Raw genomic sequence first — 27,694 nt, 5'->3', positions numbered from 1 at the left:
TCCATTTCACTCAAGCTTCACCACAGTGTACTTGAAAAACACATTTTGTGTGAACACAAATACAGCACTGCTCAGACTTCCAATTTCAAATCTTAATGTTCCAAAGCCTTCCCTTTCTTTCTTTCTTTCTTTCTTTCTTTCTTTTCTTTTTGCTTTTTGTGTTGAAGTACTTAGAATGGGTGACCAAGAATGCATGACTTTGAATGTAAATACGCTGCATGTTTAATGGCGAGAGATGTGTTCCATTGGTGCCAACCCAGGATTTAAGAAAGTCAATTAAAATGGTGCTGGATCATGCTGAACCTGGAGTTGCAGCCCACAGCAGAGGTTGAGGATTACAGATACCTGGGTGTCAACAACGACAACAGGCTGAACTGGAAAATCAACAGCACTGCTGTCTACAAGAAGGGGACAAACAGACTCTATTTTCTGAGGAAGCTGAGATCCTTCAACGCGTGCAGCAGAATGTTGGAGATGTTCTACCAGTCTGTTGTGGCCAGCGCTCTGTTCCACCCACCCATCTGCTGGGGCAGCACCGGAGCCAGTGACCCAAACAGACTGAACAAGCTGATCAGGAAGGCTGGCTCTGTTACTGGCTGCAAAGAGGAGATATTTGAAGCTGTCCCTTCAAATGCCACCCTCTCCACCCCACACTGGTACAATAGAGGAGCATCTTCTCTAAGAGGCTCCGACAGCTTCGATGTCGCAAGGACCGCTACAAGAAATCATTCCTTCCCATCCCAGTCTCACAGTCTTGCATCTTTCGTGATTACAGCACGATTCATTAAGAGTGACTACGGTAGCGAGTATTATGAAAGGCCGAAAATCCGCATAAGGAGGTTCGTCAGGGTGGTGGATGGGTCAAACAACACAGGACTTTCACCCAGGAGACCGGGGATCGTGCGCGTGTCATGTTTCCTAAACCCAAACGTCACTTTCTTCTTCTACTAAACCCAACTGTCCCGTTCTTATTTTCCTAAACCCAACCGTCCCGTTGTTGTCCCGCGGCGCCATAATTGTTTTCCTAAACCCAACCGTCCTGTTGTTGTCCCACGTGTCATGGAAACGTAAGCCCACCCACGACCTTTTCCTTAACTTAAGGGGCCATGTTCATTTCACGGAATTCTGTGAGAAAACGTGCTGACCATCACGGGAAAAAAACGTGCTGACCATCACGAAAAAAGGAGATAAACGTGTCCGTGTACACGAATAAATACATTTTTCACGAACTGCCGTGAGACTGGGTTGTGCTACCACAGGCAATGGCAAAGCAACAACTTTTTTGTGTATTCTTAGTGTACTTAATATATATATTAAGTGTTAGATAAGACTCATAAAGATCACAATACTGCACTATAGTGCAACTTGCACAAACGTAGGTTTTACTTACTTTAATAATATTCAAGTAGTTGTACATTTTTATTCCCAACTTGTATATACATTTGTACATTCTCCATCTCTTCTTTTATTCTATGCTATTTATTATTTAATGTAGATTCTGTATGGGTGCTGTGTGTTTGATGTTTTCCAGCTGGAGCACCGTCATTTCCCATTTTGGGATCAATGAAAATCTATCTATCTATCTATCTATCTATCTATCTATCTATCTATTCTATCTATCTATCTATCTACTTATTAGACATCCATGACGAGTCGGGAAAGTAAAAACAACCCATTCCATATAAAGCGTTCAAAGCAGACTAAAACCTGGGCTTTTGTCTTGCAGGGAGCATTTTTACATACATTCAACTCAAGTTTCGGAACTTTGTTTAACATGAACATCCGACATCATAACAGCATGTAAATAAGAGAAAATCACAAAAAGTATAATAATAATAGTTTAAGAGCATTTAAGATTTAAGCATTTAAGACATTTTTAAGTCATAAGAAATTTAATAAAAAAAACTTGTATTCCTAAGTGTATGAGTTGGAATGAAAGCAATCGGTTTTTACTTTATCTTTTATTCCAAAATGTTACCCCTAGCAGTTTGATATATACATGGCCAGTCATGAATTACAATATTGCAAAAAACAATTACTGTACAATGGGATATGCATATTTTTCCCTTTTTAACCAGAACATACCCCCCCATATCCCACCCTCCCACCCACTTACAAACAAACCTGTATTAAGGATTACCACAAGAGATAGTTTAAAACACAGTCTAAATTATAATACATAAAACATAAAGGTTGAGAAGGTACGGAATGACAAAAAAACACCTTAAAATAATAATAATAATAACAATTTAAATAAAAAAACATATATATAAAAAAGGGGGGAAGGGGATAGCTACTCTGAAATCGTTGTAGTTGGTTTCTCAAAAAATGTCAAGAAGGGGGGCCATATTCTGTCAAATTTATCCTCAGATCCCTGGGTAGCGCAACGTATTTTTTTCTAAATTCATACAGGACATAATGTCTCCAATCCAGTGTGAGTGGGAAGGAGGAGCAGGGTTTTTCCACTTGAGTAAGATAATCCTACGAGCCAGTAAGGAGGAGAAGGCCAATACCTTTAGCTTCGCCTTAGGCAAACCCAAATTGGGAGCAATGCCAAAAATGGAAGTAAAAGGGTTCGGCTCAATCTGATGGTGAAGTACTTCAGAAATCAGTTAGGGTGGGACACATCCAGAACATGTGAAAGAGTGACGCAGGTGCGCTCTTGCAGCTATGACAGGTCAGGTCGACGGCAGGGAACATACAAGCTAGTTTGGTTTTAGATATGTGGAGGCGATGTACTACTTTAAATTGCACAAGAGCATGACGGGCGCACGTGGAGGTAGAGTGTATCCGATCCAGGACTGAATCCCACATGTGATCTGTGAAGGCAGAGCCTAGATCCTGTTCCCACATGGTTCTTATAGCTGTTAATGAGGGACTATGCAACTTCAAAATAAGGTTATAAAAGACCGAAATTGTGCCTTTTAATGTGGGGTTAACAGAAAGAAACACATTGACAGGATTGGCTGGGGGTTTATTAGGGAATTGGGGAATTAACTTCTGTATATAATGACTAATTTGTAAAACTCTGAAAAAATCAGTCTTTATGATACCAAAGTTATTCGTCAATTGAGAAAAGCTAGCAAATAGATCATTAATAAATAAATTGCCAATGCAGATTAAGCCTTTTTTATGCCAGATCTTAAATGCACCGTCCACCGTCGAGGGAACAAACAAATGATTAGCTGCAATTGGGCTAAGAAGTGAAAAAGTCTGCAGTCCAAAATTCCTCCTAAATTGGGTCCAGATTCGAAGGGAATGCTTAACCACAGGATTACTGTTGGGAATAGCAGAAGAGAGTGGGAGTGCGGCACTTAAGAGGGCAGATAGAGACAGTGGGCTAATAGCATTGGACTCCATTGTTACCCCGACTGGGGCTGAGTCGTCAAGGTGAAAATGCCCCCAAAACACTGAAGAGCGGATGTTAGCAGCCCAGTAATAGTATTGGAAATTAGGCAGGGCTATTCCACCTGTTTGTTTGGGTCTTGAAGAAAAGCTTTCCGTAACCGAGGGTGTTTACCATTCCAAATATAATTAATCATTAAAGAGTCCAGGGCCTGAAAAAAGGATTTGGGGAGAAAAATGGGGAGACATTGGAAAAGGTATAGGAACTTTGGGAGTAATGCCATTTTAATTGAATTTATTCTACCTATGAGAGAAAAAGACAGAGGAGACCACTTCAATAATATCTGCTTCGCCTGATCTAACAATTTGAGGAAATTCGATCTAAATAGGTTTTTAAAATTTCTGGTAAAACATACCCCAAGATAGCTCAGATGATCTGTCGCCACTTTGAAGAGCTGTATAATTAAGTTTAAGAGCTTCTGTATTAATTGGAAAGAGTTCGCTCTTACTCAAGTTCAGTTTGTAGCCTGAGAATTGACTGAAGACCTCCAACACAGAAAGTGCCTCCGGTAGGGAGGTGGCTGGCTTTGAGACAAGCAATAGTAAGTCATCAGCGTATAATAATACCCTATGTTCGATTCCCCCTCTCCATATTCCCCGTATGGCCAGTCCTTTGACACAGAAAAAGCTGCACAGTGGTGTTTTTTTTTTAAGATTCTATAGATATATAGAGAGAGAAGATATTTTTTGGGCTTTTCCGCCTTTATTTTGACAGGACAGCTAGGTGAGAAAGGGGAGAGAGAGAGAGAAAGAGAGGGGGAAGACATGCAGGAAATCGTCACAGGTTGGATTCAAACCCTGGACCTCTGCGTCGAGGCATAAATCTCCAAGTATATGTGCGCCTGCTCTAGCCACTGAGCCCAACCCAGTCACTACAGTGGTGTTTTGACATCTCCAGCCTGCACTGTGTGAGCATCTGTGATTGGAATTGCGTGATTGCCTTCGATTCCATCTTCCTCTCAACTCTGAAAGTCTTTTGGAAGCCTGGTTTTTGTCACTTTCTGGCCGGTTAAACTGTCTCCTAATCCTCTTATTCACTCTGATGAAACAACACATTTAAATATTTTAATTACTTGCTATCCTGTTAATGATTTACGTTCTTTAGGATTTAGTACCCAGATCAGCTCATTAGAGTTGAGTATTTTGTTATTTTACAATATTGAATTACTTTTACTGGAGCCATTCTTGATGATTTCCAATATTTCTACTTTTCTTAAGTCTTTTTTCGTTTGTTTCGGCTCCACTGGTGTAAAAAACCAACAATATGACGCCACAGTAGGCTGTTTGCTTTTGAGTGTATCGCCAGGTGGTGGCTGATGACAATAATACAGCTCTCTCTTTTTTTTTGGCATTTTATGCTTTTTATTTTTAGATAGTGACAGAGAAAAGCAGAGAGAGACGGGAAGACCTGCAGCAAAGGCGGCTCTCTTGATGGATAAATCATTGCGATGTTACAGTCAGTTATTATCCTTTCCTCGCCTGTAATTAGAGCTGTAAAGAAACCACGTAAGTCTCTACTTCTCCTGATTTCTTTTGTGGTATAATTCTCCCTGACTCGCCTGTTGATGGTTTTCTGACAAAGGACAGGCACAGTTCTTTGAGTTGTCTGAATTTGAAAAGATTTTCTCGCAAAGCAAACGAGCAGGTTCAGCAGTTTTACTCACGGCTGTCAAACACTCAAGCAAGTGGCAGCCTCAGATCTCCATGGGCTGACTTCAGACGCTCACTCCAAAATGTGTGTGTGAACAGCTGCTGCTGAGGAACGTTTTACTGTATGCTGTAGAGTTTTGTCTTTGGTTTATATAATATAGCGTGAATTGTCCTAAACTGGGACACTGCCTAATGTGGGACACTTAAGGTCTAGTGTTTGTAGGTGCCCCATAAACACATGTTGGCCTAAGCTGTGGTGTCATGTTATCAAAATCACATGACTTATAAAATGTCCAGTCATATATGAGGGTGCAGCAATTATCAAACAGGAAGCACCTTGTGTGAAGACCAGCTATGTCACAACTAGTGACATAGAGTTTTGACAAACTTGATATTAACGACTATAAAAAAAAAGTATAATTATTTGGGCATTTTAGGCCTTTATTATATAGGGCAGCTGAAGATGTGAAAGGGGAGAGAGAGGGGGAATGATATGCAGCAAAGGGCCACAGGTCGGAGTTGAACCTGTGGCCACTTCGACAAGGACTGAGCCTTTGAACATGGGGTACAAGCTCTACCAGGTGAATGATCCAGGCGCCCCTGGAAAAATTCATTTTTAACAAAACAATCCTGCTATTCTTTTGGCCTAATGTCTTATCAAATGTTTTTCCATCGAAGTATAGTAAAACTTTGTATGTATAAACTATATATTTAATATTTTTATAAAAAATTCCTAGTGTTCCACTTTAGGAAATGCGGATTCGAAAACTGTATGATTAGCCTAATGTGGGACAGTGGTAAAGTCAGTCAAAAGGGTAAACAGGTTTTTATTGTTGTTATGCTATATAAGAATGCTGTTACTACAGATGTTTAAGGCCATAGGAAAGTTTTAGTCTTTTTTTATAAAAGTAACTGTGTGCACATCCCACTTTCTGGCAGGTGCAGGACAAATGAAAATACTTAAAACGAAAATAATGTAATGTCCGCAACACTGCTTTAAACTCCCATATTTAATATAAAAATGCAACGTTTCGACCCAGCTGGGTCTTCTTCAGGCAAAAAAAAGTTTTAGTCTTTGGCTTTTTAAGGTTGTGTGTGTGGTGTGCGCGCACAGGTGTGTGTGTGTGTGTGTGTGTGTGTGTAAATAAAGCCATTCCACGTTATTTTATGCATCTAATGATTGATTCAATGAAATGTTCAGATCACAATGGCAAAGGGGAGAAACACAGGGAAAGATTGCCGAAGCAAAGTGAGAGATGAATTGGTGAAAGGATATGAGAAAGGAACTAAATCAGAGGAGGTAGGACAGGATGAAAGGAGCCATAGAGGAGTATTGGCAGATCATCCCTCAGGGAAAACTGTTGGTCGGGGCTAAAACGTCCCTACATCAACTCTCTAGAGCAGGATGAAAGGCAATGGCCACTTTCACCAAGATAACTCAAGTGGACACCATGTCTGATGATGTTTAATTATCCATGTTCACCCATCCGTAACCTAGAGAATTACAAACAAACGTGTGATTTTGGATTTTATCATAGACTTTTCATGTGTCCCAGATTAGGGACACAACTGTCCCACATTAGGAAGATGCAGATTTTGTCAGACAACTTGTGCTAAGAGCACTAATATGTCTGTCATTTCTTTTGTTAATGTGTTATCTGCATTTCTCTTTTGATTTGATTAGGGCACATCCTGGGGGTTTTAAAATGGTATTGGATGTGGATTTAAGTGTTGGCTTCACATATTAATATGCCATAGAATTCTGAAATGCAAAAAATTTCCCACTTTAGGGTCGCCTGTCTGTATGAGTAAATCCACTTATTTCCAAATAAGAGTAGCACAGGGCAGACAAGAAGGAAAAACAAGGCGAGGCAAGCCTAGTTAAGTGGCAGAAACTTGAATGTAAAGTTAAAAGTGCAGTAAGCGATGCTGCCCGGAGATTGTTGATATTTGAACTCAACTGCCCCCCAGATTCATGGACGTGCATTGCCATAGCAACCCCTTCTGACCAAAGGATATATGGCAGAGACGTTGTTAGCGCAAGTTAGGTTGTAGATTAGCAAACTGTCGCTACTGCTGTAAAGCCCACCAGTTGGGAGCAGCCTTCACAAACATTAGCAAACAGACGAGGTTAAACTGACCTGTTGAAAACAGCAAACAGTGAAACAGAGAAGCTAATGTTACTCACTTAACGATAAGAGCCCTCGTCAGCTTTCATTCCGCTGAAATCCCGGAGGTGTCTGCAGCGTTAAAACGCCTCACCGATGTTAACAAGGCTCTTCCTCCCCCCGGCTGAAGTCTCTTTGCAAGTGACCGAAGTGCTTGTGCACCCACGCGCTTTTTAACGTGAACGTGTGCCAGCCCGGGTCAGCCATAGACACAGACAGTTTAGACACAATTTTGCCAACAGCACACGTAGGCCTACTTCTCACAACATAATGGGGTATCTCAGTTAATATTCATGAATTTTCTTGGTATATAGCCTACATATCTAAGAAATAATAATAAAAGACACTGAGTGAGTTTCGTGTGGGACCAACTTTATTTTTCAGAATTAAAGCATTCTTTTGGAAAATGCACCCACTGAACTTGTGAAAAACTTTGTGAAAAGGTATTTTTCATTGCGTGGCACTAAAGGAATTATTTGGAACTGCTGCCACAGGCTTGAACTAAAGTTATGGTAACACTTTACGGTAAGGGTGCATGAATTATGAATTCATGCATGAATGTATTCATGATTTGTGCGTTACTTCATTCATTCCTTTATATCTTATGAATCATCAGGAATTGACATGAGTTCATAGCCTCTCATTCATGACCTCATGCATGAACAACACATCAACTAAAGCATTAGGTAAGGTGGGTACATCATTATGCACAAGTTGTGTTCAAATCAGAATTTGCGCAGTGATGACCACAGTTTTTTGCAGAAAAATAAATAATCATGATCATGCTTAATAAATCATAATTCATAATGATGTGCCCACGTACCTAATGCTTTAGGTGTGTTGTTCATGTATGAGGTCACGAATGAGCACGTCATTAATTCCTGATGATTCATGGGATATTAAGGAATGCAGTAATACATAAATCATTAATTACATAATGCATCATAATACATACATCAATTAATTAATGCATGAATTCATGATAATTCATGTACCCTTACCGTGTTAAGTGTTACCAGTGTTATTCTAACCAACAACACACACAAATGTAATCTCATTTGATAGAGCAGATAGCTTCCCTTGGAAACGTTCATTCCGTATATTTGTTAGAAGAGTGAATTTGCTCAAGAATCAATTTGTTGGCTGAAAGCCTACTGTGAAATTGTGCACAAGTGTCAGCAAAATTGGCCCGTGTGACGAGTAGCGCCTTTAAGGTGAGAATGGTCATGCGGTTCCTCTCGTCAGTCCATGTGTTGTTCATGAGCGAAAAGATCCGCTCAACGGGAGCATTTGTGCCCGGTAGACACATGGCGAACTGACAAAGGAGACCTACATTTTTGAACGGAATCTCCCTACTTTTGAAATGCGCGAACATTTCCAGCCAGCGCTCGTCCGCTGACTTGCCATAAGAAAAGGCATTGTTTACAAATATATATTGTAACACCGGCTGCACAGATTATGCAGACGCAGACTGCTATGATTGACTGACACACACACACACACATTGTTAAAATCATACACTGGACGCTTTATTAGTCTTTCTACATGGGTTTAGTTAATGATCGGGCTATAATTAGACCACGTTGGCTATGTAATCGCTGACAACCGGGACAATTTCATAGTGCTTGGTATAAACCGGGACATTTTAGCGTCCCGACAGGCTTTTGTCGGGACTCGGGACACGCAACTCAAAATCGGGACACTTATCAGACACTTAGAATATTAATGTGAGCCTGTCAGTGGCAAACCAAGCACTTTTGTGAAGGTAAATACAAGGTGGACAATTGCCCTATTAACTTACATTGTAGCTTGTTTCGCCGCTGCCGAAAGCAGTGATCTCGCTTAATACTGGACCTATGTCAAAGATTGTTGTTCCCATCAGTCACTTAGACACAAAAGCATAGGAAAATAGGGTCCAGGTTGAAAATAAACGGTAGCTAACCTTTAATACTTTTCCCGTTGAACTTTTTAAATTCCCCTTCAGAGCAATAGACACAATAAGAGTTTACTTGCAAATGTAATGGCAAAAAGAATCGTTTTTCTGAATAACATTGTTTTGTCATCATTAGGAGCCGGAATCGAAATCGTGATCAAAATTCAATGAATTGCACAGCCCTATTTTCCATTTCCAAGATCAAGAATGAACCATGACATTCACAGTAGTATGCAACTGGGACACAATGCTAGTTTCCCCAGACTCAACATGCTAAGATGGATAGTTTATTTATATACTTGAGAAGGGTAGAGAACAGTGTCTGAGAGTCAGAGCATGGCGGCAGACAAACACCTCCACAGACACTTAGAGTCCTCCAGAGCCAAACAGCCGTCACTCACAAAGCAGAAGCCGGCTGATTGCACGTCACCACCTATCAATCTGTGTTAGCCCTCTGGGAAATCTACTTGACAACCAGGTCCCTGGTCAGTCAATGTCATTGGCGGATCCATTGGGTGGCAGGGAGATAAGGTTACCACCACACACACACACACACACACACACACACACACACACACACACACACACACACACACACACACACACACACACACACACACACACACACACACACAAAACACAGAGCAATAGATTGGAGCTCTATTGGGCACACTGGACAGTTACACACAGTGTCTCAGTGCTATGCTGACAATAACAGACACAAACTAAATGAGTTCATTAGTCCCTCTTACTCTTGAGTGAACAATCCAATAACCTTGTGTGCTATTTTAAGCCCAATTAGATAGTAGGGGAGCTGAGAACGTTACAGAGTAGACGAGGAATGAGAGCACTCATTGACAAACCTGAGCTACTAATGCTGCTGATCTTATCAATATGTGATGTGTTGTAGCTTACATATGGTTACATTTATTTCAAAGCAGCACAGTGCCTTTCAACAGCCTCAGAAAGAAGTATGTTTTTTGATTGCGAGGGACTGGCACAAACCAGATTTTTGTACCCTATTTTTGTACCCTACTTACAGTTGGTTTTCCCCTTAAAAACATGTCCAAGTGTTTTGTATTTCAGATTTTTCCTGTGAAAAAGCAATTTTTCCAGCTGTAAAAAATATCGACAAGGTCACAACAGCACGTTTTCCTTTTCTTTAAAAGTAGCTGATTGTTGTCTATAGTTCCCCCTGTGCCCAACCCATTTAACGGTTCGGGACGAGGAGATGCAGATCCTTCTTCGACAATTCATTGGTGTTTTTGTGTGATTTCGGCGAAACAATTACATACAATGCAAAGCCGCACATTTGTGGCGGAAATTACGTGAATTCGTTCAAGAAACATCTGTTGAAATATTTCAACGCGAGCTAGAAATTCTATCAGTGTCCCAAAGGTCAGTGTTTAGATCCTCCTGATGTTATTGCATTTGCATGAAGTATATTTGTCCACGCCCATGTTGATAAGAGTATTAAATACTTGACAAATATCGCTTTAAGGTATATTTTGAACAGATAAAATATGTGATTATTCGCGATAAAATGTTTCGATTGACAGCCCTAATTTTAACCGAATGAGGGATTTTAGTCTCGGACGTCTGGATCTCAAGTTTTTAGAGAAACAAGTTGCGCAAAAATAAACACAAGCCTGGCTTGCAGCACCTCCTGTGTCCTGTGTCCGCCGGACAGCGCCAAAGAATCTAATTGTTAACGTGAAACAGATTTATTCAGTGACCTTCCTCCGCAGCGCTGTGGAGGAAGGTCTAGCAATGCAAGACTAGTGCATATTGCGATTTGAGACAACACTACCTTTTTGCAATTTGAGTACATAGTGTAAACAGTGTACTACATGTGAGTGACCTCACGGAAGTATCCGAATTGAGACATACCTAACAATTCCCATGATCCCACACTACTTCACAACGTCGCCAAACTATTGTTTTATTTGAGAAAATGACATATTGTCCCTTTAGGTAAAAGTACCAATACCAACATATAAAATTTAATCTAAAATATCCAACATTCAAAATCCTAGTGACATAACAGTACAGAAGTATTATTGGCAAAAATGGAATTAGAACAACAAAAATAAAAGCATTTGTTTTGCAGAAAATCATATGAGCGTGTCCGCATGTTATTATATATTAAATAATAAATTGTTAATACAATGCATTAATGCATAAGTTGCATTTTACTGTTGTAGCTGCAAGGTGGAGCTTCTGTAGTTGTACTGGCTTTATATACTTTAGTGGTTCTCATCTGATGCCCCCTATCAAATCTGGGGGGTTGTGAGTGGATTAATGGAATAGGAAAGATGAAAGAACAGTGTTCTTCTACACACATTTGTATTGTATGTTTTGATGACTGATATTTTTTGTGAACTAAAGTACAGTATCATTTTACCTCTTTGGGCCTCAAGCTGTTATTTAAATGAAACCATCTTAGAAGTTGAGAGGGGAAATGTCTCTTTGGTGTAATCGTGAACAACTCAGACATCTGCAATGTTTCTTTATATGAGGACTCACAAGCCAAAAAGTTTGGGAACCACTGGTTTAATCCTATACAATGTATTTTATAAGATTATCACGTCATTTTATGTAGAATCTTAATCTCAAAGGTAAACTAAAGCTGTAAAATCTATGTCGTGTGGTGAAAAGAACATTATTTCCCACTGAAATGTAGCACATAAGTATCAAGTAGCATACAATGTAAATACTCAAGTAAAGTAATTGTACTTAAAGGAGAAATGTGGCCGATTTTTACCTGAATCTTGATCACTAGATGTATCCAAGTACTGTCGATAGGAAAAAAACGACCAAAATCGGTGCTAGCAAACTGGAGTTGCTGCAGCTAATGGCCAGAGCTCCCAGTTAGCTAAAATGCCAGTTGTGGGGGCATGTTCTAAAGAGTACCTTTGTGCCTCTTGACAGACACAAAATGCAATTAAAATGTCTGTGCAACATGAACAGGGCCCTTACGGGACAAAAAGATGCGTTTTCAACTCAGACATTATGAAGAAACCGTTTAATTCAAAGTTTGTACTGTCACCTACCTCTTTTTACGTCGGTTGCTTCACCAAAAGCCAAGAAGAGTCGATCACGGAGGTCATGCCTTCGCGACGAAAACTTGAAGTTTATTTCCCCCTCAAAAATAGGTAATTGAGCACTGTAGTAGTTATGACCATATCAGTGACTATGTAACTACATGGAAATAGTCCAAATGATGCCTGTGGCTTGCACAGTAATAGCGTTACTGAAGGCTAGCTCTAGTCTCGCGCTGAAGTCCTGTGGGAATTCAGTTGTTGCAGGAAACGAAGGCATTACCTCCGTGATCGACTCTTCTGGGCTTTCAGTGAAGCGACCAATGGAAAAGAGGTAGGTGACAGTACAAACTTTGAATTTAAACGGTTTCTTCACAATGTCTGAGTTGAAAATGCACCTTGTTGTCCCGTAAGGGCCCTGTTTATGCACAGAAATTTTAATTGCATTTTGTGTCTGTTAAGAGGCACAAAGGCACTCTTTAGAACATGCCCCCACAACTGACATTTTAGCTATCTGGGAGCTCTGGCCATTAGCTGCAGCAACTCCAGTTTGCTAGCACCAATTTTGGTCATTTCTTTTTCCTATCGACAGTAGTCAGATACATCTAGTGATCAAGATTCCGGGTAATGATCAGCCAGATTTCTCCCTTAAGTACTGTAGGTACTTAGTACTTAGTACTTGGTAAATGTACTCAGTTACTTTCCACCACTGATGAGTTGTATGTGTCTTTAGAAGATAAATGTTTGTGTATGATGTACATCCCCCATACTCAGGACTGCCCCCCCCACACACTCAACGCACACTGTGATTATACACTCCCCCCTACCTCCCCAAACGAACATTTGATCTCTGTGTATCATTGTGGGACTGCAATCATGAAAATAATTATATATAAATATATATAATTATATACATAATTATTACATGTTTGGATTTGGTGTGTGTGTGTGTGTGTGTGTGTGTGTGTGTGTGTGTGTGTGTGTGTGTGTGTGTGTCGGAAAGGTGTGTCCGATGTTTGTTGGGAGACCATACAGATGTTTTTTTTATGTTTTATGTTATCTGTTGATTGTTGGAGCAGATGATGCAACAAAATGTTCTGTGTGAACAGACAATGAATGTTTATCTTATCTTATTTCATCTGATTTTGTGTCTCTGCAGTGTGTCCGGATAAGGAGCCAGGACTGCAGCCATGGATGCCAGGACACAGTGAAGACCACCGCGTTACGATCGGCTACGGCAGGAAGGTCCTCCTCACAACTTCAGCTACGGTCCACTCCATTGAGATTCTTAATGGAGGTAAGGTAGACTCATCCATCTTATGTTTGGTTTTCTATAAAAGTCACAGTGAAATGGTAGTTAAAGTTTCTTTATCTTATGTGATGTGACAATACAGTATTTCTATATGTGAAACAGAATATGTTGGTGGGCTCTAGTTATGGAGGGATTTAAATCAAATCCTTCAAATGTGATTGGGTTCCTTAAATGTGGGCGTTGCTTGGGGGCACCTGGGTAGCCCACCTGGTGGACCGTGCTCCCCATGTACAGAGGCTCAGTCCTTGCCGAGTTAGTGCAAGTCTACTGGAGAATGTAAAAGAAAACTTAGCTAAATTTGCCACTGCTGCGGTTACTTGCAACCGCCCGCCCTGCTAAAAAGGGAAAGAAAAGAGACTGAAGCTGAAAAAGCGGTGACTAAAAAGGCTGCGGATACAGCTAGGCGGAGCCCCGAGGGCAAGGGAAGGGGTGCAGCATGGTGGTCCAAGGGTTAGTACTGTGGCCTCACAGCAAGAAGGTACAGGGGCTTGAATCCAGGCTGTCCCGGACCTGTTTGGAGTGTACATGTTCTCCACATGTCTGCATGGGGTTTTCTCCGGGTGCTCCGGTTTCCACCACTAAAAACATGTTCCCCTCCCTCTCCCTTAACTGGAAGTCGCTTTGGATAAAAGTGTCAGCCATTGCCGATTTTAGACCCTTTTTAGGGGGATCACCCCTAAATTTCATCTCAGCCCCCCTAAAAATTATAATAAAAAAAACTTGTCTTACTAGCTTTTTAAACAATACCAACCCTGCCTTTAAGTGTTCAACGGAGCATCCAGTGAAGTCACACTCACATCAGCTGATCGTAAGCTGTTTTATTAATGCCTGGTATCAGTGGCTCATTGATGCATCATCTGTTTGGCTAGCAGCTCATTAGAAACATTCAAACCTATATAGTCATTCAAGTGAGCCAGGCTGCCTGAACATTCAGAAAACACCAGTACATTCAGGAGATGATGTGTGAAGTTACAACAGCTACTCACCACTTCACTACTGAACTGGAATCATTGCACTGCAGACCTGCTAACACAGGTGTGTGTGTGTGTGTGTGTGTGTGTGTGTGTGTGTGTGTGTGTGTGTGTGTGTGTGTGTGTGTGTGTGTGTGTGTGTGTGTGTGTGTGCGTGGATGCGTGCCGGCGTGTGTGTGTGCTCAGGGCCTTAAATGGTAGGAAGATCAGTGTGAGGGCAGTGGGGCATGACGAAGCTGCCAGCAGGCTTCACCACCACCCATCCTCTCTCTCTCTTTTTTTTTTTTTTTTTTTCTCTCTCTCTCTCTCTCCCCTTTAGGGAAGCTGGTGATTGCTGACACTAACCGGGCCATACTGCTTCGAACAAAACACATTCTGATCGGGAACAAAGGGGAGCTGCACATTGGAAGCCCAGACTGTCCTTATAAAGGCAACCTCACCATTTCCCTTTTTGGAAGGTACAGTTGTATGAAGTTTAGCATGAAAACACAGTGATGGGCAATTGCAGCGACGTGTTTTCCAAAATTGGTGCTAATCAACATATTAACAAAGGTTATTAAGTCAGTTTAACTACTTAAATCAATCAATTACGTGTTATCTGATATTCTGAACCCAGGGTCCGAAATTAACACATGCCAAGCGCCAAATGTTTGTAGATTTTCTGTTTGGCAAGCAAATCTCGGACGGCTACCTGCCACATGGCGGGTAAATGTTTGTACCAAAATAATTCAGTTTTTCAGTCTTCATTTTGGTGAAGCTGCAGCTACGTTCTGTCTGCACATCGAAGCTTCACACACACAAACATTCACTGACGCAAACGTACACACACACAACCGAACGCCAGCCACCACGTCACTTCTGTTTACTAGTTAGCATTTACCTCAGGCTAGTTAATTAGCCATTATGTGGTGATCTTTGGCAGGAGTTAGCCAGCCTTCCAAAACAAAGCATTATGAAAACCAGCAGGACTTGCAGCCCAAACCAGAAAGTTTTATGTTACAAAAACCGCAGCAATTTCATATTTTGTAAAGAATATGCTTGGATTTTTTTCATCCATCCGTCAACTTGGCTGGTGAGTAAAAAAAGTTAAATCCGGACACTGTCGGAACCATCATTAAAAGTCAGTTTTGTCAATGTGGTCCTTCTCTGATATGATCAATGCAATATAGTTTGATGGATTACATATTTAATGTAAAAGAGATTTATATTAAGCTGGATGTCTATGAAATGCCAGAAATATTTACTGGAACACCAAATGTGGATTCATCTGCCTCTGAAAATTGTCCCCATCAAACCCAGTATTTCCTCCTGTATAAGTAATATTTGTTAAAAACTAACGTGGAAAGCTGTTTTAAAAGAAATTACTCAGTCTTTGAAATAAATTAAATAAAATGGTCTTTTCATGGGATGCCTTTTTGCCATTATTTGGAAAATCCTCTAAATGATAAAAAGCCCTTTTAAATATGGTGACATGTGATGTCTACATTAGGGTCATAAATACACTAAACACTAAAGCATACTTTCTTGCCTCAAGTGTTACTAGCAGAAAAGACATATTATTAAAATGTTTCAAATTCTCCCACACTGTTCTCAGATTGGATGACAGTGATGAGGAACACAGCTACTTTGGGAGGAAGTACATTGGCGTGGGGACAGGAGGGACACTAGAGATCCACGGAAAGAAGAAGCTGTCATGGACATTCCTCAACAAGACCCTCCAGCCCGGAGAGAGCAACCAGAACAACTACCTGTTCCAGAGAAGCTGGGGGAGCCGAGGTATCATTATCCACGCCATCGACCCCAAGACTGGAGAGGTGCTGCACGAAGACAGGTCAGGGTCGCCTCACAGTAGAGGCTGCGTACCGGCAGCTGAACAATCATGAGACTCTTAATTAAAGCAGTAATGATGTGCTTTGCTGAGATCTTATAATCTGTCTAAGCACAGGGTTGTAATGAAGGAGACAAATATGAGTGTCAAACTCAATTTCACAAAGGACCTGGAAAATGAGAATCACATCAGCGTCCAGACATACAGTTTATTTGCATGATTTTATTTAATCGGAAAAAGTAAAATATCTTTGACTGTATTATTGCATGTCTCATATAGCGCTTTCACATACAACTTGGTCCACATAAAGCCCTTTAAAAAGTCAGCAAAAAAAGTTCCTCAGTTGTCATAGAATTTAGCAAAACAATAAATTCTGATTATATTTTCAAAAGTAGGCCACCACACTGCCGACTCACAACAACCTGTTTCATAGCCTGAATATGAAGACTCTCTGCTTCTTAGGGAATTTATGAGTCTCAAAGTCAGAAAATCTGCCCGTCGTCTTTGAGTGATACGTAATTGCAGTTTGCAAAAATGTTCCCGTCTTTTTGGTTTGACGCACAACTAGGCGGGCCAAAATTTATTCTGAGCCTAAATTGGATCAAAATTTGCGAGGGGCCGGATTTGGCCCACGAGCCTTGAGGTTAACACGTGTGCTCTAAAGGCTCATTGTTTTATGCAGGGATATTAAACTTAGCTATTGATATCATCCTTAATATCCGTTCATGCTTAATTAACCATCATATTTTTTTACGCCAAATGCAGGGCAGATTATTTGTTATACAGAATGTATTGTGGTAATTAGATGATTGTAATTTTTTAAGCAGGAAGCAAGGCATTGGACTGCATCCATTCTCCTCTAATTGACTGTCATTAGACGTTGTCTTATTAAAGGTGACAGCCATAAAATGCACTTAATAAATGGTTAACAGCAGTTAATATGCAGAGAGTTAACCGCAGTGAGAGATTAGAGAACAATGAAACAATAATTATAAATCTATAGACAGCAAATATTGCTTTATAGTGGGATAGTGTTTTACTAATGGGTGCCATCAGTTGTCTAACTTATATTTGATGAGGTGTTTTGCTCTTGCGCTCATGAGAGGTTATTTTAGATTTCATATTTCATGAAGCTACATTCTTTATTTATTCAATTCAATTTTATTATAGCCCAATATCACAAATGACACATTTGCCTCAGAGGGCTTTACAATCATTACAGCATTCAAAAGCCTCTGTCCTTTGACTCTCGCATCTGACAAGGAAATATTCCCCAAAAAAACCTTTAACGGGGAAAAATGGTAGAAACATCAGGGAGAGCAACTCCCTCTCCCAGGACGGACAGACTTGACATAGAGTTATGTGTACAGAACAGACCAGCATAATTACAGCATAAACAATCCATATAACAAAATGATACATAGAAATTGAGAGGGAGAGAGAGAGAGAGAGAGAGAGAGAGAGAAAGAGAGATGCACACCAACAACAATAACAATCCTAACAACTATAATAATAATAATAATAATAATAGAAATGTGACTAATACTTTTATAGCAGTAACAGTGAATATAATCAAATGACAATAGTAATAATAATAACAGCAGTATTAGTAGTAATAGCAGTAATAAAAATATAAACATGACTAATAATGATAAAGGTAGCAGTTGGTGTCAAGCAGGATCGTGACAGCAGGTGCAACCACAATCCAAGGAAACCTGCAAGATGAGAAAGCACAAGGACTCCGGGGAAGAAGCTAACTTAACCAAAAAAAATTCTCATTTTCCAGTTCTTTTTTGAAATTGAGTTTGACACTCATATTTGTCTCCTTCATTACAACCCTGTGCTTAGACAGATTATAAGATCTCAGCAAAGCACATAACATGCATTACTGGGACATGAATGCACACAGATGGAGAGAGAGAGAGAGGTCAGTGTGTCATAGGAAGTCCGCCGGCAATCAAACTATAGCACCATAACTAAGAGTTCGTCCAAGGCAAACCTGAGCCAGCCTATACTGGCACATTTAACGGTGTATTGATAATTCTCCCTTTCAGTAACACCTTTTAACACCTATACAGGATGCAAATGAATGTAAATAGAAAAGAGGATTTCTGATCCACAGATCGCTGGTCTTGGCAGGTACCAAATGATGAAGTTCTTAAATATGGGAATTGGGTTTTTCATTTACAACACAAAATAATAATTATTTATGTTGGAGGTTGATACCCTGTTTACAAGCGGAGTGGTTTTCAAAATGCGTTTTCTGGCCCGTTTTTGTTTTAGGATGAAAGGAAGACACAATATTGATTTTGTTTCTTTCCCCTGTTCCTCCCTTCACTCCACAGGTTTGACACATATCGTAGTAAGGATGAGAGTCGCCGCCTTGCAAAGTATGTGGATGGAGTGGAGGCGGGGCTCATACTGGCCATGGTGGTCAATGACGAGGGCTCCAACAACTTGGAGGACTCTGCCAAGAAGAGCCTCTTCAGGCTGGGCAGCCGTCACATCAACACTCTGGGATTTCGGTGAGCTTCTGATATATTGTTTTTGATATTAAATAACATCACCTGCAAACAAACACAAAACTAATGATCAAAAATGTAATATAATATAACTATAAATGTCAACATGTTGGGCGCAACAATTTACATGCATCTTACCTAGTCATATCGACAACCTCCAAGCTTTTTGTAAGGTGTGTCGCATTGATTTTAATGTAGTGCACGGCGGGGAAAATGACATTACCCAGCACATTAAAACATAGCGGCACCATCGCACAGAAGAGGCACATAAGGGCACACAGGTGATTTCATCCTTCATCATGAAAGAACAGACATAGGCAGAAAACGTGAAGCAAGCTGAACTCAAGATGGCAATGTTGGTAGCACAGACTTACAGTAGGCCTACACTTAACACATTTTTATCATAATACTATATTATAGCATTTTTATCACTTTTTACGACATAGTATACTATGACTTTTGTGACATATTATGACTTTTTTCGACAAATACTGTGAGTTTTATTAACGTAGACTATATTATGATTTTTTTTTATCACTTTTTTGATATACTATATTATTGCTTCTTTACACTTTTTTCGACATACTATACTATGACTTTTCCGACATACTATATTAGGATCTTTTTATCACTTTATTCAACATAACAACGTTCTCACTAATCCCACAGTTGTTTACACGCTATTAAGTGTTAGCTACTTTATCTTAGCAGTTAATGATGGTTTCTCCCTCTCCTGCTCTCTGTTGATTGGCATGTCAAATGTTTAGCTATTCATCTACCTCCTTTAGAGATACTTGTACATGTACAATGATAATAACTGTAGTTTATTTGCCGTGTTGGAGGGGAGGCTCTGTACCAGGGATACTCGATTATTTACGTTAGCTGCTGGAATTTAGCCCCCAGTAGTCACTGCTAACCTGATGTAGCTGCTGTTAGCCGTCCCCTTTCAGCAGCCGGGAAGCCAGGGAGGCTGGATTGTAATTAAGGATTTAAAATTCACTCGTCACTCATGCTGATTAACTCGGCTCAGCAGGCGGACTTGCTGCTCCACCAGAATCATCTGTAAATGCACAGTAGGGCATAGATAGATTATTTTTTCTATAACATCTTAGTTCCGTTAGTAAGTTAGATTAGTTAATACCGCCTTAATATCGTGTCGGAAAAACCAATCGGCGTTCATCCCTTCAATCGATGACATACAATTTGATCGCCGATCGGCACAAACCTACTATCTTCTCAGTTCTTCCAATTCAAACTCATACAGTAGGTATTCAGCTGCAGCTCACACCATGTCGGGAAAGAAAATGTGTGTTGTTGAAGCCCCCAGCACTTTATTGTCTGGAGCATTCTTTTTATTGATCGCTGTGAATTAATGAGCAAATGTTACAATGTCGGGTGAGTCCCAGGGTATAGTTGTCTGTTTCTAATTAATCCCTGCAGCCTTTGGGGACCTTTTGGTACTTTTGGATTTCCAAAACACTATCTCCTATCTACACTTGTACAATCTATTGGAATTCAATACAACAGCTCTGCCATTAATTCTACCTTTTCTGAAGTTTATACTCTTGGAAATGTGTAAATTCAGTAATATGTTTATTATTGAGGTCATAGTTAAAGGTGGTGTTGTATTGGCCTGCATTAAATATACATGAGTGGAGCAGGAAATTAGAAACACCTCAATATAATGCAGTCCAGTACAAAACCATCACCTGATGAATCTACTCTTAAGTCCAATATTCACTCTCCTTTTAGCTCTGGTTTGGTCACCACCAACCCCTGACAAAAATGTCTGGCTCTGTTCACCTGCCAGTCTCTAACTATGTCTGTATGCTGCATAGATTGTAAAAATAATGTGCGGGGCTTCCAGGTCTAAAAAGTGACGCCAATGCAGAGTACCTGTATTCTTCCAGCATGGGGAGACTCCACTGGCTCCAAAAAGAAGTCTGTTTCTTTAGATGTCTATGAGAAAATAGTCTATATACACGACGTTCCACTTCCGGGATTGCTCCGGTGCCACTGGAAATTCCGCCGGATGATTTGGGACGGATGTCCATTACCTTCAGCTTTCTTTGTGTTGGCGTTCTAAACTCTGGTGGATTTATGAGGACTATGGTTAACTGCTCCTCAGATCTCTGCTGGGTAAATCCAGGCAGCTAGCTAGACTATCTGTCCAATCTGAGTGTTCTGTTGCACGACTAAAACAACTTTTGAACCTACACATGTTCCACCAAAACCAGTTCCTTCCCGAGGCTATTTTGCAGAGGCACCGTTGCTCCGTACTGCGCTTAGCGCCGCCCAAGACAATTATGATTGGTTTAAAGAAATGCCAATAAACCAGAGCACCTTTTTCTCCTATCCCAGAATGCTGTGTGGACTAGCCAGACCTTACTTGATTTATTACCTCAGTAAACATTTTCATAATGAGTTTATGAGTTTCGCTACTTTCAAGTCTTCCTTAATACAGCATGAAGTTCATTTTGTAAAGTATGGTTTACTATTTATTTTAAAATAGACAATAAAGCAGGGGATGCTTTAGGACATGTCAATCAGGACAGAGGCTTAGCACTGCTAACCATGCTAACACTGTGAACATTAAAATAAACCTCAACTTGTTTTTGGCTGTTGTCCGTGTTTTCATCTTAAACTTTGGCACTCTCATGTGTTTTCACTTCATCAAGGTTGAGTCGAACATTTTGGTTGCCTAAAAATGTCTTGTTCAGCATTCAGCCAACCAAGCTAACTAGCTACCGCTAGCATTAGCTGGTAACCTAAGGAAAAGTTTGTGAATTTTCTGTGTACTGCCGTACATGCAGATCAGTGGGGTCAGTATCCGGAGGTCCGCATTTACCTTGCTGGTAAATCTCCGCTGGATGACTCGCTTCAGAAGGGTTGCAAATCAGCAACTTTCCCTCTTTAGCGTTTAGCTCCATTTCAGCCATACAAAACACTGGCTTGGCTGCGTCATCCTCCCCAGCTCCACCTTCTTGTCCAAAAATCATCAAGTCCAGTTTCTAAAAACCAAGATTGCAACTGACAAATTGCCAAACCCGAGGCCTTTACAAAGGCAGTCTACAAAACAATGGCTGATGCTACATCCATTGTTTTTACAGTCTGAGGTCTGCTGATGTGAAATAACGCACAGGCAGACACACACACACACACACACACACACGCACGCACGCACACACGCACGCACGCACGCACGCACGCAGGCACGCACGCACGCACAAAAGGGGAAGCAGTTACACCACTTACACATAATGTGTGTGTGTGTGTGTGTGTGTGTGTGTGTGTGTGTGTGTGTGTGTGTGTGTGTGTGTGTGTGTGTGTGTGTGGGTCTGCCTGCCTGTTTATGTCAGGAATGCATGGGAAATGGAAACAGAATCATGCCATGCTAACTAAACCCCTGGAGATGTCTCAAAATTTCTGACATAAGGAGTATCGGAGTAGAAACAGTACACTGACACATTCCTCAAACAAGACCCAACTGTGCTCTTCTGTTTTTCAGAAAAAATAATGCAGAACTGTTGGATAGAAGACTTTGCATAGTAAACCCACAAGCTTGTGTGAATGTGTTTTGTTTTGCAAAGTGCTAATCAGCTACAATGTGCCAAGCCCTTGTTGTGGGCTGAGAAAAGATGCTGGTGAATCTTGGTAATGTTGGCCCTGTGGTAAGCCTCCGAGCCTGGCGGTCTTATGAAACCTAATGCTGCTGAGGAGACCGCAGGGAACACTGAGAGGGTTGCATAAACAACACGAGGACACAGCTCAAGTTAATTTTCCATTTCCCAATTTGCACTTTGCTCCATGGTTGTGGATGCTGTAGCGTGGATGTAGTAAGTGGATGGGAGCGATGGTGAGGCGACAGAGGGATTCCTGCCTAACGACTCTTGTCGCCTTCTCTCCACACTGTTGCCAAACAGGCCAACACTTTTTTCATCAGGCGACAGAGGCTGTGCAATTTGTGGCGCACCCAGAGACATTTTAATAAGCTGGAATTTATGAGACAGTGTAGACTGCAATACATTCTCAGTTATGTAATTTGCATATGTTTATTGCGGCATCTCAGCAAAAATTAATTGAAGGTACCTAGCAGAATTTCAGGAACAGGGCCACACCTCATCCGTGCCTCCTCCGGCATTCCTATAAATACCCTCCTAAGCGCGCATTCACACACACACTGCGTCGGTCCTCAGACAGTCTGGCGAAAATGCAGGTCTTTTCATTCATTTTGAATGGGGGCAGTGATAAGCAGATCCAAAAGGAATCTGCGGTTGTTTTCAGCGGTGACCTAGTCTGGCTATCACCACACCAAGCTCAATCTTTTAAGATTGAACATTAGTCCGGGGAGTCTGCTCTGTATTTTCTACTGCACAAGAGATGTGATCAACGGGCATAGTTTAAATGACTCTGTACGCAATGACCAACGATCCGGGTGATGTAGCAGCGACAGTGGCATCAACAGGTTGCTACGCTTCGGTGGACGCTATGTTGAATGTAAAGAAGGAGCTGCTTGGTAGCTTCTCTATCGTCATTGTGTTAAACCCGCCAATAGCGCGCCAAGTGGATAAGCCAGTTTGTGATTGGTCCCCGCAAAATTGTAAATGGAAGCAGGATAGATAAACATACAGGTTTCCAGCCTGAGCTGCAGGGCAAAATCAAATCGCTGGCAGATCGGGCTGGGTGACCCAGAATTTGGATATTTTTGGAGATTTCTTTCTGCTTGAGGTGGCGATGTGTTCATTTTTTTTGAGTTGTTGAAAATCTGCAAAATTTCAGCGGAAAATTCAGCGTCTGCAGAGTCAGTGTGGCCATGGTGATAAGTGTTGTGTTTTAGATCAGACAGCAGAGATGTACAGTGCACTGACTACTCAACATCTTCATCTCCATCTGCCCTTCACTAGTCAGACCTGTAACACACATGCACAGCCAGCATGTCATTATCTGAGTGATGCATGCTGGGATACCTCATTTAATTACCCAGACTCCCTACTTGTGGATGTCAGCTGCTCCCTCCTTATGGTCGTTATTAGAAATGTAGTGTGTGTGTGTGTGTGTGTGTGTGTGTGTGTGTGTGTGTTCTCGTTTAACTATATTCGTGGGGTCCAAAAACCGGGAATACAGTATACTTGTGGGGTCCGGACTGAGGCATGGATACCCGACCCGAGGCCGACGGGTCCCGACGGTACCCGACGGGCCGGGCCGGGTTCGGACAGATATTTAGAAATTATGGTCGGGTCAGGCTCGGTCACATCAGCGCGATAAGGCAACAGCTTATTAACGTGCGCTTGTTGCCCCATGTGCGCTGATGCGCTCATCTGTTGACATTTCCGAATGCCTTCCTACAGTTGCTTAACAAAAGCGGGCTTTCCACACAAACAAACGTAGCCTAAATGTGTCATTAGTATGAGGAAAAAAATGAGATTTTAACTGTGTCGGGCTCGGGTCAGGCTCAGACACAAATTTCTTAATATCTGTCGGGCTGGGGCCGGGTTCAGTCACGGCTCTGTTGGACGCGGGCCAGCCTCGGACAGAAAAATTCGGCCCGATCCGGACTCTAGTCCGGACAGCTTTGTGGAGCCAAAATGCTGGACCCCACAACTTTAAAGGGCTGTTTGAGGGTTAAGACTTGGTTTTATGATTAGGGTTAGAATAAGATAATGGATAGGGTGAGGGTAAGGGTTACGTTTAGGCATTTAGTTGTGATGGTTAAGGTTAGGGTAAGAGGCTAGGGAATGCATTATGTCAATGACGGGTCACCACAAAGATAGTGAAACGCACTATGTGTGTGTGTGTGGGTGTGTGTGGGTGGGTGGGTGTGTGCAGTCTAATGTAGATGTTTCTCACATTTCACCTGCTGTTTCTATCTATATGTATTATTTTCAAAGTTCTGGATTTACTTACTCTGCCTTTCCTTCTCTGTCTTCTTTTTTCTCTTCTTTTAATCTTTTTTCTCCATTCTATACCCTTCCTCACCTCTCCTTTCCTCTATCCAATCCATCACCTCTATTCTCTTCCCCCTGCTTTATCTCTCCCCTCTGTATCTGTTACAGGCATCCCTGGACCTTTATAGTGGCAAAAGGAGATGCTTCTTCTGCTGTGGAGGGTCACGCTGTCTACCAAGGTAGAAATCCATTTTTTGCTACCAACCTGATCTTATGGCTACGGAAGAGGATTAGGGCCACATGTGAAAAAATTGATTTGAGTTCTGAGATCAGTCAGAATTCTGAGATTTAAGTCAGAATTCTGAGAACTTTAATCTCAGAATTTAAATATATGTTTTCACATGTGGCCCTAATCGTCTTCCCTATACTGTAGTAAAACACAGTGTTTTTTTTTTTTTTTTTTTTTTTTTTTTTTTGTGTGTGTGTGTTTTTTTTTGTATGTGTGTGTGTGTGTTTTTTTTTTTTTTTGTGTGTTGTCAGGAACCAAAGCCTCCTCAGAGGCCCGGAGCTCTCGTGTTTTTCAGTCCAGTTTTGGGGACCATTTCACCATCACCATCAGCAGCCAGTGGGTGCAAGGTAAGTCTTCTCACACACACACACACACACAAAACACACACACACACACACACACACACACACACACACACACACAACAACAACAACACACACACACACACACACACACAAACACACACACACATACACACACACACACCACACACACAGGCAGACACAGAGAAACCAAACTCCTTGTTCCGTCATCTCACTTTTATATCACTTTAAATTCTTCCTGAGCTGTAATTGATCAGCTTTGCTGATATCATCACCAAATCATTTTCTCATCAATACGTCTGCCTCAGACCCAGCTGTCTGGTATGCTGCTGTTATTGACCCCTTCTTTAACATCAGTCAAAGCAGATTCCAATTACATATTTCTCATCTCCCATCAGATAGCAGCTATTTAAATCAAATTGCCAGACTCCAGCATGCAGATATACACACGGTGGAAAAGGCTGTGAGACGTACGTTCGAGCATTGTGTGTGTGCACACATGCATGTGTGTGCCTGTGTGCGTGTGTGTGTGTGCCTGTGTGCGTGCGTGTGTGTCGAGCTTCAGATTAAAATTCAAGCCCACAGTCAAATGCACATACCCCAACGTGTCAGCCAGACAGAGAACATAATGGGAGGACAGAGCCCTTCAATTACTCTGCTACAAATGCTCTCCGACAGCCCAAATGGACTACAAGTCAAAGCCTTGATGTAGATTAGTCTAATATCCAACGCTTGGCTGTCTGACCACTGAACTGTGTGTGTGTGTGTGTGTTTGTGTGTGTGTGTGTGTGTGTGTGTGTGTGTGTGTGTGTGTGTGTGTGTGTGTGCGTGCGTGTGTGTGTGTGTGTATGTCTCACAGAGGCAGAGTGGACAGAATGGTTTGACAGGGATGATGAGAGGGGATCTGGAGACTGGGAGAAAGTGTCTGACCTGCACGAGGCCTACCCAGACAGACTGTGCAGCAGTCCACTTGACATCCAGGTAAATCTCTCTTCTTTCATCAAACACACACACACACACACACACACACACACACACACACACACACACACACACACACACACACACACACACACACACACAAAAACACACACTCAAGCCACAGAGAGGATAGCTGCTGATGCTGGCAACCGGGTCATTCTCATATTCTTCAGAAACAACATCTCAGCTAAACCCCATTTATGGTTATCAGCACAAACTCGTAAACTTTAATATTGTGCCAAGGTAATATTTTTTCAGTCACATGCCTGCGGCGATCTGATGTCAATGTAAACAACAGCTGTGCGTAAGCCTACAGTACGTCCCAGCGCTAGTCACAAGCCCACGTTTAAAGGGAACACTCCAACACTTGGGGAAAATGTGCTTGTTTGTTGCCTTACTCAGATTCAATCATGGGATGATGATTTGGAGCAAGTTAAGCCAAGTTGAGGAATAGTTTGTTCAGCAATGCAGGGCGCTCATAAGATAGAGGGATAAACTAAGTAATTGTTCTGCAAGTCAAATAAAAAATCTGAAGTCTTGCCTATAAAGTCCAGAGTCAGACCAACAAGCATGGCAATTTTTAGGGAAATTTTGATGCCGCGGGAACTTCCGCCAGATGTCTCTCATTTTCGGATATCCGTTACCTTCAGCTTTCTTTGTGAGGACTATGGTTAACTGCTCCTCAGATCTCTGCAGGGTAAATCCAGACAACTAGCTAGACTATCTGTCCAATCTGAGTTTTCTGTTGCACAACTAAAACAACTTTTGAACGTACAAATGTTCCACCAAACAAGGCTATTTTGCAGACGCACCGTCCGGTGCTTAGCAATGCCCAAGACAATTGTGATTGGTTTAAAGAAATGCCAATAAACCAGAGCATGTTTTTCTCCCTGTGAATGCTGTGTGGACTCGCAAGACCCTCTTTTACAGTGTTGTGGAGGAAAGTCTGGAAATGCAAGACTAGCAGCCATCTGACTTGTTGTGCGGTGAGCGCAGCACCATTGCTACCATGCTCCCCAGCTCCACCCTATTGTCAAAAATCCTGACGATCTGTTTCAAAAAAGAGATTGCTTCACCTTATTCAAAGCAAAGCCCCCCGTGTTTTGCTAGTACAATGCTTTTAAACTGGCTGCAGCAGAAGCATGTTCCAATGGCATTAGCAGAAACTTAGCACAGCTCTGACATGGTGTAAAGACAGTGAAAGGTAAACAGTGAGGCAGTGAGGAGTTACTAGCCAATTTGGCTGCTGATGAATGAAGCAAATAACGGCAGTTTGACTCATTGTTGCTAGATTGGTCTGTTTTTCTGCGAAGAAATTTGGGAGGTTTTGTGCGTATTTGGCTTGGAAACGTAATCTTTATCTAGCAACACTGATTGTAATAATAA

The 27,694-nt window shown here is 41.4% G+C and overlaps 1 protein-coding gene across 5 annotated transcripts in view; it reads left to right on the top strand.

Annotated features, from left to right (window-relative positions):
- LOC120555589 (cell migration inducing hyaluronidase 1) overlaps positions 1–27,694 on the top strand; it is a 219,544-nt gene that overhangs the window by 110,046 nt on the left and 81,804 nt on the right. For all 5 annotated transcript variants that reach the window (XM_039794378.1, XM_039794383.1, XM_039794382.1 and 2 more), the window contains exons 3-9: positions 13,357–13,494; positions 14,800–14,938; positions 16,075–16,311; positions 18,654–18,833; positions 24,884–24,954; positions 25,256–25,351; positions 26,187–26,308. In XM_039794378.1, the coding sequence (XP_039650312.1) occupies positions 13,357–13,494; positions 14,800–14,938; positions 16,075–16,311; positions 18,654–18,833; positions 24,884–24,954; positions 25,256–25,351; positions 26,187–26,308 (983 nt within the window). The remainder of the gene's footprint in view (positions 1–13,356; positions 13,495–14,799; positions 14,939–16,074; positions 16,312–18,653; positions 18,834–24,883; positions 24,955–25,255; positions 25,352–26,186; positions 26,309–27,694) is intronic.

This window comes from Perca fluviatilis, chromosome 3 (assembly GCF_010015445.1).
Source record: "Perca fluviatilis chromosome 3, GENO_Pfluv_1.0, whole genome shotgun sequence".
In the NCBI taxonomy this organism is placed as follows: domain Eukaryota; kingdom Metazoa; phylum Chordata; class Actinopteri; order Perciformes; family Percidae; genus Perca; species Perca fluviatilis.
This window is presented reverse-complemented; position numbering and strand designations above follow the sequence as displayed.